Source organism: Acinonyx jubatus, chromosome F2, assembly GCF_027475565.1.
Source record: "Acinonyx jubatus isolate Ajub_Pintada_27869175 chromosome F2, VMU_Ajub_asm_v1.0, whole genome shotgun sequence".
Taxonomy (NCBI): domain Eukaryota; kingdom Metazoa; phylum Chordata; class Mammalia; order Carnivora; family Felidae; genus Acinonyx; species Acinonyx jubatus.
The window spans coordinates 25,429,623-25,444,805 of record NC_069394.1 but is presented as its reverse complement, the minus strand read 5'-3'; the positions used below and the strand labels follow the sequence as shown (position 1 = coordinate 25,444,805).

The following is a 15,183-nucleotide window of genomic DNA, read 5'->3' as shown; positions in this document are numbered from 1 at the left end:
TTTCTTTCTTTCTTTCTTTCTTTCTTTCTTTCTTTCTTTCTTTCGGTTAAATTTTTTTAATGTTTATTTTTGAGAGAGATGGAGACAGGATGTGAGTGGGTTAGGGGCAGAGAGAGAGGGAGACACAGAATCTGAAGCAGGCTCCAGGCTCCAAGCTGTCAGCACAGAGCCCGAAGTGGGGCTTGAACTCACAAGCTGTGAGATCATGATCTGAGCTGAAGTCGGACGCTCAACCGACTGAGCCACCCAGGCACCCCTGCTCCTCCTTTTTCTTGAATTTCACATCTCATCAGCTAGGAAATTCCCTTCACTTTATCTAGAAAATCTAGCCATTCTCATCACCTCCACTGCTATTTTATAATTCTAACAATTACAATATCTTACCTAGCTTACTGCAAATAATGTCTATTTTTCTACCTTTCCTTCCTAGTGTTTGTTCCTCATATGGCAGCCAGAGTGATCCTTTAAAACATAAGTCTGACCACTAAGGTGCTCAAAACCCTTTAATACTCCACATTTCACTTAGACCAAAAGCTGGGCTCCATTGTCTTTCTTTTCTACCACTTTCACCCATGGCAATTCTTCTGTAACCACAATGATCTACTAGCTGTTCCTTTAAACACAATGAGCCCCACTCTAAATTATGTGTTTTGCTCTAAATGTATTTCTGCCTGGAATGTCTATTGTTGAGATTTTGCTTGTCTAACTTCCTTACTGCCTTTAAGACTTTGCTCAAATATCAACTTCTCACTTAGGTTACCTACACTTCCATCATCCCATGGTTGCTCTCCTGACCTCTCTTATCCTACTTCACCCTTTCTTTCTTATCACTCTGTAGACAGAGTACGTCATTAACTTATTTATAGTGGTTACTGTTTATTGTCTTTTATAAATAAATTTTATAAATTCTGCAGGAGCAAGCCTCTCCACTATTTTGATTGCTGGGTACCAAAAACAATGCCTGCCATGCAATGAATACCCCATAAGTCATTGCTGAATGAACACTGAATGAATGGGAATCTAGTAAGAACCTAAAGAGATTAAGTTTGGAAACAATTTCAAAGAGTACCTAATCCAACTCTACAGCCGAGGCTTTGTAAATAAGGCAATATATAGTTACGTCCAACCTCCTGGCCCCTGTTTTAGTACCTAAGCATAATGCCAAATAATATTAGAGTTAAGAAAAGCCTTGGATGTTGCAGAAGAGAAAACTGAGTTCTAAGAAGGTGACATAACTTATCCAGTTATCTTACCTAGCTACCAACAATCAGTCAAAGCTGAAACTAGAATTGAAGTTTCTTTGTGCTATGTGATTTTTCATTTTGCTGCAAGGGAATCAGTTGACATTGGTTGAGCCTCATAAAATTTTTATCATCCAGTATTAATTAACTGGATCCTCTGCATTCCTGTTGGATCAAGCAGTGGTGATGTTGAGTGTTGTTTAACAAGTCAAAACTTACAGATTTAGCATACACACCTTGTAAGAGAGGCATTGGCTAATTGATAGTACTCTCTGTGCAACACCATTATTGTGTTGGCTTAGTCTATGTTGCCAAAGTCCAACACAGATGCCTCACTGCCTACATTTCAGGAAAAAATTTAACGAACGGTAGCCAATGGCAAGTCCCCAGTCCCTCAATGAGGGACCTGAAGTCAAAGGAACCATTTGTAATTTTAACGAAAAGAATGTGAATATCTCCCTTTCAGCATTACTTTACATTTCTCTTTTGAATTCTACTATGAATTAAAAATATTATATGAACAATGCATTAGAAGAACCAATGTAATACCACCTGAAATATAATTTTTCATTTTGATGACCATATCTTAAAAAGATATGAGAAAATTAAAGGATTTAAGGGAATTAGAGGGCTAGGATTAGATTTAAAATTTTATTTTAATTATTCACAGATCATTTTACACATCAATTCCATAACTACTATAATTAAAAGGAAAACTGTTTTATGATGCTGAAGTGGCTATACACAATAATAATTTACTGACAATATGCATCTTTAAGCTGGCATCTATAGAAATACAATACAGGTTGGGCATTTGTATCATTTTCTTGCCAATTGCTAAATGACCTTCTGGAGTCATATTATATATGTAATCAGGATTTTAACAAGTCTACCTAAACATTTACTGTAACACTAATTTTAAAAGCTAGTAAAACATTAAATTTTTAAGTTACTGTTTCCTTCCTGAGGAAGAAGGAATTAAGTAGCCCAGTGTCATTTAATTAGAAAATTCAGAGAAGAGCAATTTGTGCATCTGATGCTATTATTGGACAAGCTACATTGTTCTAGAAACTCAGAAACATACAAATAGATGTTCATACAGAAGCATAAAGAACACACGATCTGTAAAGAGAGTGACTACATGAACATGAATGGGGATATTATGATCCCCACAGAAAATGCGTTTGTTCTAGAGCTTAGTGGTAACTAAGAAACAGGTACTACAAAACATTATTTCCTAATTTCCTTCATTATATCTAGTAATCAAATGCATTTGGAGTTTAAAACCTTAGATTTTTCATGGGATCACTTGCATACCAAAAGATGGTATCATTATTGGAAAATTCATAGCATTTTCATCCACCTGAATATGACTCCAATATGTATTATGCTAGAAGTAGTCTTTCTAAAACAAGTGTTTTTGAATTCTCTAATTTTCAACCAGGATTCTACTGAGTTTCAATGACCTGGGCATGAAATTATCCTGGGAAGAGTTAAAGTTATATTACCCTGAGAGTTCACAGCCTGAGGGTAGAGGAAAACACAAGCAAATACAAAGCAAAGTAGGTATAGCTAGTGTGTTACTTTTGTCTTATCTTCAAAGGAATGTGTAAGATGACAGACAGGTGGTACTTTTGCCAAAGCCCAGATGGCTATAAATACACTTGTTTTATTTTTAAACATTTACTTAGTGTCCTTTCAGCATCAATATTGTTTCCTCTTTCTTCACATTTCCCTCCTCTTGCCTGTGTGATACCTCATTCCCAGATGTCTTCCTGCCCCTCTAAATGCACTTCCACAGTGTATTTGCTGGATAATCCCCCTAAACTTGGGCCTTTCATGCTGTTGGTGCTCAGACTCAGTCCTGGTTCCTTCTCATCTCATTCTGACCTATCTCCAGCTATCCCATGTTATTGATGTTGATTGGTTCAATTACCTTAGAGATCAACTACATATCATTTATGCTTCTATGCAGAACACCTGAACCATACCATCAGACACAGTTGTCTGTTAGATGGCAATTTATACTTATATAATAATTTATATTTACATATGTTGTATATATAACAATTCTTAATATTCATACCCTTCCCACTCCAAATTTGACCTTCCTTCAACAATTTCAAATCACTGAATATCGCGACCTTCTCTACCAATTTGTGCGAGTCAGAAAATGATGTTTTCTTTAAACATCACCTTCTTTACCACTCTTCAATCCACCAGAGTCCTCTTCATTATGCCTCCTTAGATATCCCTTAACTTATTCCACTTCTTTATTTCCATCAATACCATTCTAATGCAGGCTACCATGCTTTTTTTCTTGGATTACAGCAATCACCTCTTAAATGAGCTTCCAGCTAACGGAGACCCACTTCAAATCAATCTTTGCACTTAGTAAGAAAAATCATTTGAAATTTCAAACCTCTTCATATAATTGTTTTTGACAAAACACTTTAATAAATTCCCTTCGTTCTTATCAAATCCTTTACTTGGTATAAAAGGCCCTTCCAGGTCTCATGTTTACCTATTACCTCACTATACCAATCGTATCGTTCCTCACTTAATTACTGATTCATAATCTACTTTATACTTTGCTCATATCAGTGTATCATTTTTAACTGTATAATGAAACACTTTCTTCTAAAAATATTACATTTTAAAATAATGTTCTGAAAACTCTACAGTTTTCATGAGACCATGGCTTGAAGTCTATAAAAAAAAAGACCATACTAACCCAGATAATAATTAGTTTTTTGCCTTCAGATGACAGATTAAGAAAAAGATCTATCTACAGAAACAAAGGCAAATTATTTCCAAGACTATACAGTTAACTGGAAAGGAATCACCAACTATGGACTGGCATGGTAAGAATATAACTTAAGTTCACATTAGGAACAACTTTCCTTTCCTTATGCATGTTGTGATAAAGTCACATTACTTTTAATTTTTTAAATGTTTTTTATTTATTTTTGAGACAGAGAGAGACAGAGGATGTGCAGGGGAGGGGCAGAGAGAGAGGGAGACACAGAATCCAAAGCAGGCTCCAGGCTCTGAGCTGTCAGCACAGAGCCTTACACGGGGCTCGAACCCATGGACTGTGAGATCATGACCCGAGCCGAAGTCGGACGCTTAACCGACTGAGCCACCCAGGTGCCCAAGTCACATTACTTTTAATTGATAATGAATATTACAACCCATTGAATGAATTAATGAATTGATAATAATGGAGAGCTCCATCTTTCAGAATTCCAATTTATTTAATATATCAGTACCCTTATATTCAAAAGTATCCCTCAGCTCTGACAGTTGCCCCTTAATAATTTTTCTGTAACTATAAGTTCTTTTTAAAAAACAAAACCTTTAAAGACCCATACACAGCTGTTCTTTGCCTCAGGCGATGGCATCAATGTTAGGTTAGAACAGAAACTACTTACCATATGGTAGGTGGCTCAGAACCTTCTATTTCTAAGTAATCATACTTTTCTTCCATTTGGAAATCCGTAAATATGAGTGAAATTGTGTCTCCAGGCTCTGCTACAATGGTCCAAGTGCAATCAGCATTGTTATGATACTCGTTAGGAAAACTAGGGCTTGAAATGATGCCACTGGATCCTCTCATTGTTCCTCCACATGCGTCTTCAGCTGTGAAAATAAGAACAAGATGTTCAGTTATAAGTCATTAAGGGAAGTGCAATTAAAGCAATTCCGTTAACATTTTTGGATAAATATAGCAGTCCAAATATTGTGACACCAAGTGCATACTGTACTAGTAGAGATTAAATAAAATGAGAAGTCCATGAAAACATTTTCAGCCCATACATAAATATAAACCCTGTCTTGACAATGTTATAACCATTAGTTGAAATAGCAATGAAAGCAAGTCAAAAATCTACAGTGCTAGTAGATCTCAGGATAAGACCAAGATTTTCTTTTCATTGATTAGGTGATGAATAAAACAAAAGCAACACCATTCTTAAGGTTTGTCATACAAAATCTTTAATCACTTTGGACAGGTTTATGGTAGGGCTGAGCTTTGTTTTTATTTTTCTAATGTAGGTACATACAAAAAAAAGAAACAATTTAAGAGAGAATATAATTTTTGTCGGTGGCATATTTGAAAGCTATTGAAAGTGTGAAATTAAATGTTAAATAAAAACACATCACAGGGGCACCTGGCTGGTTCAGTCAATTGGGCATCTGACTCTTGATCTAGGCTCAGGTAATGAACTCACAATTCATGTGTTCGAGCCTCACATCAGGACCTGTGCTAACAGCAGGAGCCTGCTTGAGATTGATCCTCTTTCCCTCTCTCTCTGCCCCTCCCCTGCTTGTACTTGCAGGCATTTGCTCTCACTTGCTCTTTTAAAATAAATAATTAAATGAACACTTTTTAAATAATACATCATATATCCAGGAAACTTTAGAGAGAAATAATATAGTAACTAAAATCTTTGATAACATATTCCCTGTAACTCCACTAAATAATGTAAACCTATTTTGCTACATATTTATATATGTGTATACAATACTATAAATAAATTTTCTACTAACTTTATATTGGGACCTAAGGTCCCCATTTCTCAGAGGTCATAGGTTCTCCCCAAGTCTACCTTTGCCCAATGGTGTATTCTAACAGAGGGGTTACATGACCATCTGTGTTTAGTGTGAGATATATAAGATAAACTTCCTTGTTTTACAACAGTGTTTAGGACATTCAAATTAACAGGTTATTAGTTTTTTGTTCAATAAATTGTCTCAAGATTTTTGTTGCTTTCTTGAGTCACTCAGAAAATTCCATCAATTCAAATCAAATGTTGGGAGAAAAACTCTGGCTCTATCATGACCAGATCTATGATGTAATACTCCATAACTTTAATAAATAGAGATGGACATCATCCTATTTAACCTCTCAATGGTCTAGGAATAGCAAAATGCTTTCGTACGAGGGACAACGTTAGTATTACACTGTATGCATCAAATAACATTAGGTTCTTTCTAACACTATCCATTTAACCCCGTAATTCAAAGCATAAGTACATTGCTCTTAAAAGATATTTAATTTTTATCACCCACTACTGTAAAACTTATATTTATTTTTATTGCATGACCTTTCTCTTAAATATGTTGGGTAATTGGAATGAACTTGTCATCCTGTCTAGACTATGAAACACATTACTACAATTTTCTTCCCCAAACACACAGTATTTTCCCTCAATACCTTTACTTTAACCTCTGGTAAACATATCCTGCACTCCCCCAGCCCCGACCTCAAATTACTTCTAATCTTTGTCTTCTCAGGACCAATACCAGGATTGAGTAGTACTTTGGAAATAAAATGTTACACTATCGTATATTTGTAGAATAACTAGTACACAACCTATTCAAACCATAGCTCTGTGAGATACTTATTTCCCCATCTCTAGGTACAATATTAGACAAACATAGGACATTGTAGTTGACATTCAGATGAAAGGAAAAAAAAATCTTTTTTCATTCAAGAATCTCAGTTCATTGATTAATATGCCTAGTCCTACCCACATGAAAAATAACTGACTTCACTGGATTAAGACTCTTGGCTCAACCTAGCTTGGACTTATGGCAGATGGGGCAGAGGTAAGACAGAGGTGTGGTCTCTTCTTTCCAATTTTTCCCTCTTAGCATTTTTGTTCATCCACCCCTACACACTGAGCATTCTGTGATTCCTCCTAGAGTTTGGAGTAGAAGGGATTAGGGGACATGAATCTTTCTATTTGCCTGACACTGATTTGGTGCCATTTGCAAGGGTTTTGGCAGATGATTAAAGAAAGATGCTCATGAGTCTTTTCATGGGATCCTCAGAGGTGTCCCAATCAGTTCCCTTGTTGTGGGGGAATGTGTCTGTCTGGCTGCCTACATTTCTCACTTATACCATGGGTATAGAATAATAGACTTCCATCTCTTTCCAACTATGAATGCTTATCCTTCCAGGTGGGGCTCTTGGGCAGGATTTAAGACAATTCGAGACCAGAACTCCAGCACAAAAATACTTCATTTGGTCAAATGAAAACATACCTCATTTATTCATCCTCTGTGGAAATGCAGTTTCTCCCCAACTGCAGCCTTATGGCTTTATAATCGACATTTAAGTATTTCAACCATGGTTTAATAATAATACACTGTGTCCCCAAAGCTACAGGGCATACAAATCAATTTCTCTGCATGGTTTCCTTGAAGTTCCTCAATGTAGCCTCACAGAAGAGAGAAATCAACCCAAACTCCTGATACATGAGATGGAGCACAACTTGTAAAATAGCTCTTCCTTGGGAAATTTTTATTTTACAGCAAAATAATTTCAACTCGAAAGTATGAGTGCCTTGCACTTGAAAACAAGGTGGGAACTCAGATCTTCCAGCATTGAAACCAATGCTCTTACCAATTCTTGTATCAAGTTCTTTGTTCAGTACTTCTGTTTGATCTCTTTATTACTACAGAGACTAACAGAGCATCAGTATGCGACAAAATTGTGAAATAGGTAGGTTGCTTTTAGTACATGTTAGATATACAATAGTTAGCCCTATCTGAACATTATAACCCTTATATTGTGATTTGGCCTAGATTTAATACAATACTTATAAAAGTCAATACATTTTCTATAATCATAAACTGTTATAGCAGAATGCATTACTTAAACCAAAATTTTTATTTTATAACGGAGTTAGAACAATTGAAAGGCAGCATTAGAATAAGTTATGAAACCCTTAAATCCAGTGCTATGCTTTCTCTGCTAAGTAATATTGCCTGGTCACTGGTCAAAGTGAGTTGGTCCTTGAGTTCCTTCCGCATCATTCTGTCTCGGCCATCACATCCTCCTGTTTGATTTGTATTGTCTGCAACATCTTCTGTCCGACAATTCACAAAAAGGGCAGGATTCACAAAGTTTGTTCAAGAGAACCATTTCTTAACAGACTCCAGACACACATGGGATCATACTGGTTATTTTTACAAACTTTCTGCGGGTTTTAAAGTCAATTCATTTGGTCATATGTTCAAGAAATATCCATTGAGATCTATAAGGTACAAAGTGGAATGGTGTTAGTCTCTCAGGCTACAGCGATGATCAAAAGTTAAGGTAACCTCTGCCCCCATGGAGCATTCTGACAATTAGGGTGTGAGGTTCTAAACAAACGAAAACAAACACTTAAAATTACATTTCTGCCAGGCAGGGAAGAAGGAGCATTTAGTACTAATGTTATATATTTGGGCTTTGAACCAGTTAGGGCATTCAGGAACAGATTCTCTGAGGAAGTGATGCTAGATTAGAAACCCAAAGGGTGAACAGCAGTCATTAACTAGATGAGAAGCAGAATGAAAAGTGTTCTCAGCGGGTGCACTGACACTTCCACTGGAGGAAATGGGCATTCTCCAAACAGAAAGGAAATCCGTGTGCTGTTGCCAAGACAGTGAGGGGCTCGGTGGTACTAAATAGGGTTGGAAGGGCAAATAGGGGCTAGACGTGGTTGAACTTTTCTGACAAGCTTATGGAGTTTCTTCAGAGAAATGGAAAGTTACTGATGGGTTTTCAGCAGAGATGACATGATTGGATTTGGGTGTTGAAAATATTCTGACAGCTCTTTGGAGATGACAGAGGGGAAAATAGAGGATCACATTAGGGGGCTGAATCACGAGTTCGGGCAATTTTTTTCCATGCTTTATTGCCTTCAAAAAGATAAACAATCTCTTCTTTTTCAGTGTCTTAGCATATTTTTATATCAGTATCTTCAAAAGATTAGTTAGATCTTTGGAGGTATGTAAGAATAAATAGCATCATGATAAAATAAATTGGAATACTCCTCTTAGGCCTGTTTTTAACAACAATATTTTTTCACCTAAATAGTAAAGCAATGTGATTAAATATCTTAGACTTCTCTTGTAGTTAACTAGAAGTTATGTTGGCTTCAAAATGTAGTTGCTTATTATTTAAAGAATATCGAGGATAATAATAAGGTTGGTGGTTACTCTGCTCTTGTTCTAAGAAAGTTGTATAGGTTATAAGATTTAAAGTACGCTACTTTAAAAACTACGTGCATGTATACATAAGCTGTATGATGGAGAGTTGTATGTTAAGAAGCTCCCAGAATCAATCTATTGTACAACAGGAAGAAAACAACCAATTCAGCCAATAAAATCACTGAGCACATTTTGGTCTTTTAAGAAAAAGCACTTTAAAAAATAATCTTTTTGACTTAGGACTTACTCCAATTGTCTGGGGAAAATGCTATCAACTCTCTCTTAAGTTCTTAATGTACTCAAATCTATTGATAAAAATTATGGCATTTAAAATCAAATTCTATTAAAATTAATTTTCCTTGTTTATAATCTTATGAAGCTATCATCAAATAACTTCCACTTCTGAATTTTAAAATAACTGAATTTACATAAACTTAGTAAACGATCCCTTTAATCTCTTACCTGTAGAGCAGGGAGAAAAGTCCCAAATAAAATCAAAATTCATTGTATTGAAGTATAAATATTAAGAAAAAAGTTCAATATTTTTCTAAGAATTAAATTATTTGCTTTTAATTTCTATGACCCACATTGAGATACTGAAAATACCAGAGCTTGTTTGGGGTTTGAGTACGAGACCATACATTTCATTTAAATCTTGTAAATTGGAACGGCTCCAAAATAGGACAGTTAAAAAAAAAAGAAAACACAGGATAAAAAACTAAAAAACAAAAACAAAAAACACTTAAAACAGTTTTCTGTAGCACATCTTTTCAGATATTGATCTCATACTGTGCTCTGCCCTGCTATTGGCTTCTTCTGAAATAGCTTAGGGATGGGGTACAGGGGTGATAGGAAATAGACTTGTTTATCAAAAAAGAGAAATTAACTGTAAATTGTAGAAAATGTGTACACTTGGTGAATTCCAGATGCTAAGCATTCAATCCAATACCAGACTATATCATGGGAAAGCTTTTGCAACTCTCCCTTGCTAAATCTCAATCTTCCATTAGTAGTCAAGAAAAACTGACATCTATGTGGGGATTCTTGTTCCTTTGAAGGCAGACATCACTGTTGTACCTCCTAATTGACAAACTATTTCAATAACATTAATAAATTATCCATTGTATTACATACACAGAGCAACCATTTCATTTCTATACCTCTCCCTGTTTGCATTTCATGGTTCAGCCTTATGGATCTTTGTACTTAAGGAGAAACACTTTTCTCATAGAGAAGAAAACTGAGCAACAGAGTAGTTAAATTGTACATCTTCTAGAATGGTGGTTTTATGTTTTTCAAGGCACAACACATAATGCTGTTCCATGTTTTAAGGAAAAGAGAAGTAGATTTTTGGTGATTATAGAGAAAATTAAAGGGTTGTTATCATTTTCATTTCTCAGTCCGGTTCCTTCAGCTGCTTTCATACCAAAATAGATAAAATTAAATTCATCAGAGATGTATAACAACTTGAAGAAAAGCCTTCATCGTTCATCCAGATGAACACCTCACAGAAAGGGAAAGAAAGCTAAGCATAATGGCATTCAACATTGAGGGTGTATTCCTAAGTACCCTAAATACTCAAATATGCTTTGGAGAAAGTATCTTGCCTTAATTTACCTTCTTAATTTATCTTCTTAAGAGACATGTTTAGAAATAAGAGGGTAAGGTAACGAACGCACTAAGTAATTAATATGTGGATTTTTTAAATATTCAGCTTAAAATTTCCAAGAAATAAAAAAAGCATTCATTCAATGATTATTTAAATTATTTAAAGACTTGGAGGAAAGAAATCTTTAAATCAAGACGGAGCCATGACAAGGGTGCCTGAGTGGCTCAGTCAGTTAAGCGTCTGACTTTAGCTCAGGTCATGATCTCCCAGTCCATGAGTTCAAGCCCCGCATTGGGCTCTGTGCTCACAGCTCAGAGCCTGGAGCCTGCTTTAGATTCTGTGTCTCCCTCTCTGTCTGCCCCTTCCCCATCCCATGTTCTCTCATTCATTCTCTCTCTCTCTCTCTCTCTCTCTCTCTCTCTCAAAAATAAATAAACATTTTTTTAAAAAAAGAGGGAGCCATGGCATAACAGGGAGCAAATTTACATGCTTTTCTTAAAAAAAACATATAATAAAAACTGAGAAAAATAAAACTTTTTAACATTGCACCAGGGCCATACAGAATTGTGATTTCCAGAAAGGAGAGGAGTGAAGGTAAGTGTCCTATAACTGCCTGGCTTTCTATCTAGAAGCACTTTCAGGACCAGAGACCAGGACTATAAGTAGAACATGATGTTCAGGAAGCATGATGTTCCCATCGTAGCAAGACAGGATTCCAGAGAGAGAGCTCTGCAGAAAAGAACTCACAAAACCTGCAACATAATGACTTGGGTATTTGCTAAATACAAGCAAATATACACGTAAAGGGTGAAATTCCATAGGGACTGGCAAAGAGAGACCAAAGATCTTTGTGCTGAATGGCTCCAAGAGAACACACAGGCTTGAATAGTTGGCAAATTCCTCCAGGTAGGGTGGAGACTCCTTTTTATTTTTTTTATTTATTTTTTTATATGAAATTTATTGTCAAATTGGTTTCCGTACAACACCCAGTGCTCATCCCAAAAGGTGCCCTCCTCAATACCCATCACCCACCCTCTCCTCCCTCCCACCCCCCATCAACCCTCAGTTTGTTCTCAGTTTTTAACAGTCTCTTATGCTTTGGCTCTCTCCCACTCTAACCTCTTTTTTTTTTTTCCTTCCCCTCCCCCGTGGGTTCCTGTTAGGTTTCTCAGGATCCACATAAGAGTGAAACCATATGGTATCTGTCTTTCTCTGTATGGCTTATTTCACTTAGCATCACACTCTCCAGTTCCAGCCACGTTGCTACAAAAGGCCATATTTCATTTTTTCTCATTGCCACGTAGTATTCCATTGTGTATATAAACCACAATTTCTTTATCCATTCATCAGTTGATGGACATTTAGGCTCTTTCCATAATTTGGCTATTGTTGAGAGTGCTGCTATGAACATTGGGGTACAAGTGCCCCTATGCATCAGTACTCCTGTATCCTTTGGATAAATTCCTAGCTCCTTTTTTAAATAACCAGAGTATTCAGAAGAAATTTCAGAAGGAACGAACTTCATTAGAGATGATAAACTATCCCTAAAGTTTACTCTAAAACTTCCCTAAGAAAATTTAAAAATAAACTTCAGAAGACACTAACTGCACCAAATGTAACTTCATTTTGTATCAGGAGAAAACTCAACATTCTTTAAACGATGATAACTAAATCCAGACACTCAATAACTTAAAAGTTACAATGTTCAACATCTAGTAAAAAATAAGTAGCCACCTGAAGAAGCAGCAAAATATGACTCCTTACTAAAAGAACTATTATTCAATAGAAACTGAACAAAAATGATCAAGATGATGGAATTATCACTATTTTCTTCTATTTAAAGCAAGGGTTGGCAAACTACATCTCAGGCTATACATGGCCTGCACCCTGTTTTTGTATTGCCTAAGAGCCCAGCATGATTTTCATAATTTTAAGGAATTATAAAAACAGGTGAAAAACAAACTAGAATCAAAGATAAATATATGATAGAGACCATATGTACCAGGCAAAGACTAAAATATTCATGATATAGCCCTTTACTGAAAAAAGTGAATACAGTGAATGTAGTGAGGAAGGAAGGGAAGATATATAGTATAACCATATAAAACCTTAAGAGACAAAATATGCATTATTATAAATGAAAATAATTGTTCAATGGGCCTTATAGCAGGTATAAACAATACTGAATTTCCAAAAGGTAGTGGAGCAGAGAGGAAGCACAGAAAACTATTTGAAGATATAATGGCCAAACAATAAATTCCAAACGTGGTGAAAACTAAAAACCACTGATAAAAGAGGCAAAGGTTTTTTGGCATTCTGGTGTGGCAGAGACAATTACCTAAGCACCAAAACTTTTGTTCCACTTTCACATGTGCTGTTGTAACTGGAGTGGAGGCAGCTGCTCAACCAGGGCAAATGTTCCTGTGCTCCTTTAGCTAGGCTCGGCGATGTAACTGTGTTCTGGTGAATAGACATCAGCTACCACTGCAAGCTTTGCCTATAAAAACCTCCCACAAGATCACATGCATTGTTTTTTTCTCCTTATGTTGTCTGGATATTGTGCCCCATGTGACCTTAGAGGCCACATGTTGATAAGAGACTTTTCCCCACATAGATATTTGAAATCTCTGTCTCCCTCTAATCTGTAAACTCTATAAAGATAGGGATGGTACTTATTTTAGTTCACATCATACCTCTATTATTAAAAAAAAAAAAAAGATCTACATAGAGTAGATGTTTATTTGCATGTACTGAATTAAGTATGAAATAGGTAAATGAGTAAAATATAATTATTTGAACTGATCATAAAATTAGATTTGATCTGAGTAGAATAGAAAGAGAATATAAGGAATATATCACTATTTCAAAGTAGTGGAATAGTATGGTTATTGGAGCAAAAGTCAAAATTAAGTAGAAAACTGAGAGAAATTGCCAAATAAAATTTAAGAACAAGATATATGTTTCTCAAATTTCACATACAAGTGAAATTATGTGATGTCTGTCTTTCTCTGTTTCACTTAGTATACCCTCCAGTTCCATCCACGTTATTGCAAATGGCAAGATTTGATGTTTTTCGTCACTGAGTAGTATTGTAGTATTCCACTGTGTGTGTGTGTGTGTGTGTGTGTGTGTGTGTGTGTGTGTGTATGCACACATACCACATCATCTTTATCCACTCATCAGTTGGTGGACATTTGGGCTCTTTCCATAATTTGGCTATTGTTGATAGTGCTGCTATAAACATTGGGGTGCACGTGCTTCTTCAAATCAACACTCCTGTATCCTTTGGATAAATTCCTAGTTGTGCAATTGCTGGGTCACAGCAATCTTCTAGGGTAATAGAAGATCATGGGGAAGGGAAGGAAAAATAAAATAAAAATGGAGAAGGAGGCAAACCATAAAAGACTCAAACACAGAGAACAAACAGCGTTGATGGGGATGGGAAAAATGGGTGATGGCCATTAAGGAGGGTACTTGTTGGGATGAGCACTGGGTGTTGTATGTAAGTGATGAATCACTGGATTCTACCCCTGAAGCCAAGACTATACTGTATGTTAACTAACTTGAGAATGAATGAATGAATGAATGAATGAGAACAAGATGTATGTTGCATGGCAAAAGCTTCATAATTGAAAGGAGACCTTAACTGGAAAGTGCTTATTGCTATTCAGCACCCACAAGGTAGAAGTGAGTTATGTTTTAGATTTTTCTGCATATTTAAATTCAATAAAATGTAACTTTATTATTTGCTGAATTTTATATATATATATACACATATATATACACACGTGTGTGTACGTATGTATATATGTACATATGTGTGTATATATATACATATATGTATTTGTTCAATATTTATTTTCAGAAAGAGAGTGTATAAGCAGAGGACGGGCAGAGAGAGAGGGAGAGACAGAATCCTAAGCAGGCTCTGTACTGATAGCCCTGATGCAGGGTTTGAACTCACAAACTGTAGGATCAAGATCTGAGCCAATACCAAGAGCTGTACACTTAACCAAATGAGCCACCCAGGTGCCCCCCTTTTGAAAAAATTTTTGTAAATATTATTTGCTGAATTATAAATGTGGCATATTCAAGACAATCACCAGACAAAATATATCACATAATGTGTGAATTTAGCAAGATCACTAATATACAGGCATTAACATAAATATTTCAGCACTGAACAATTACACGCTGGAATTTTAAAAATATTATTTCTGATAGGACAAAATTTCAAATATTTAGAAACAAAACTAATAAAGCAAGAAAAGCCCGAGTTAAGCTCTATTTGTATTTTTGAGAAAAAATACAAATCAATGTTAGTACATATTCTATGCTTTCAGATTG

The 15,183-nt window shown here is 35.8% G+C and overlaps 1 protein-coding gene across 6 annotated transcripts in view; it reads right to left on the bottom strand.

Moving 5' to 3' along the window:
• CSMD3 (CUB and Sushi multiple domains 3) overlaps window positions 1-15,183 on the bottom strand; it is a 1,242,277-nt gene that overhangs the window by 870,023 nt on the left and 357,071 nt on the right. For all 6 annotated transcript variants that reach the window (XM_027064013.2, XM_027064014.2, XM_027064015.2 and 3 more), the window contains exon 5: window positions 4,676-4,883. In XM_027064013.2, the coding sequence (XP_026919814.1) occupies window positions 4,676-4,883 (208 nt within the window). The remainder of the gene's footprint in view (window positions 1-4,675; window positions 4,884-15,183) is intronic.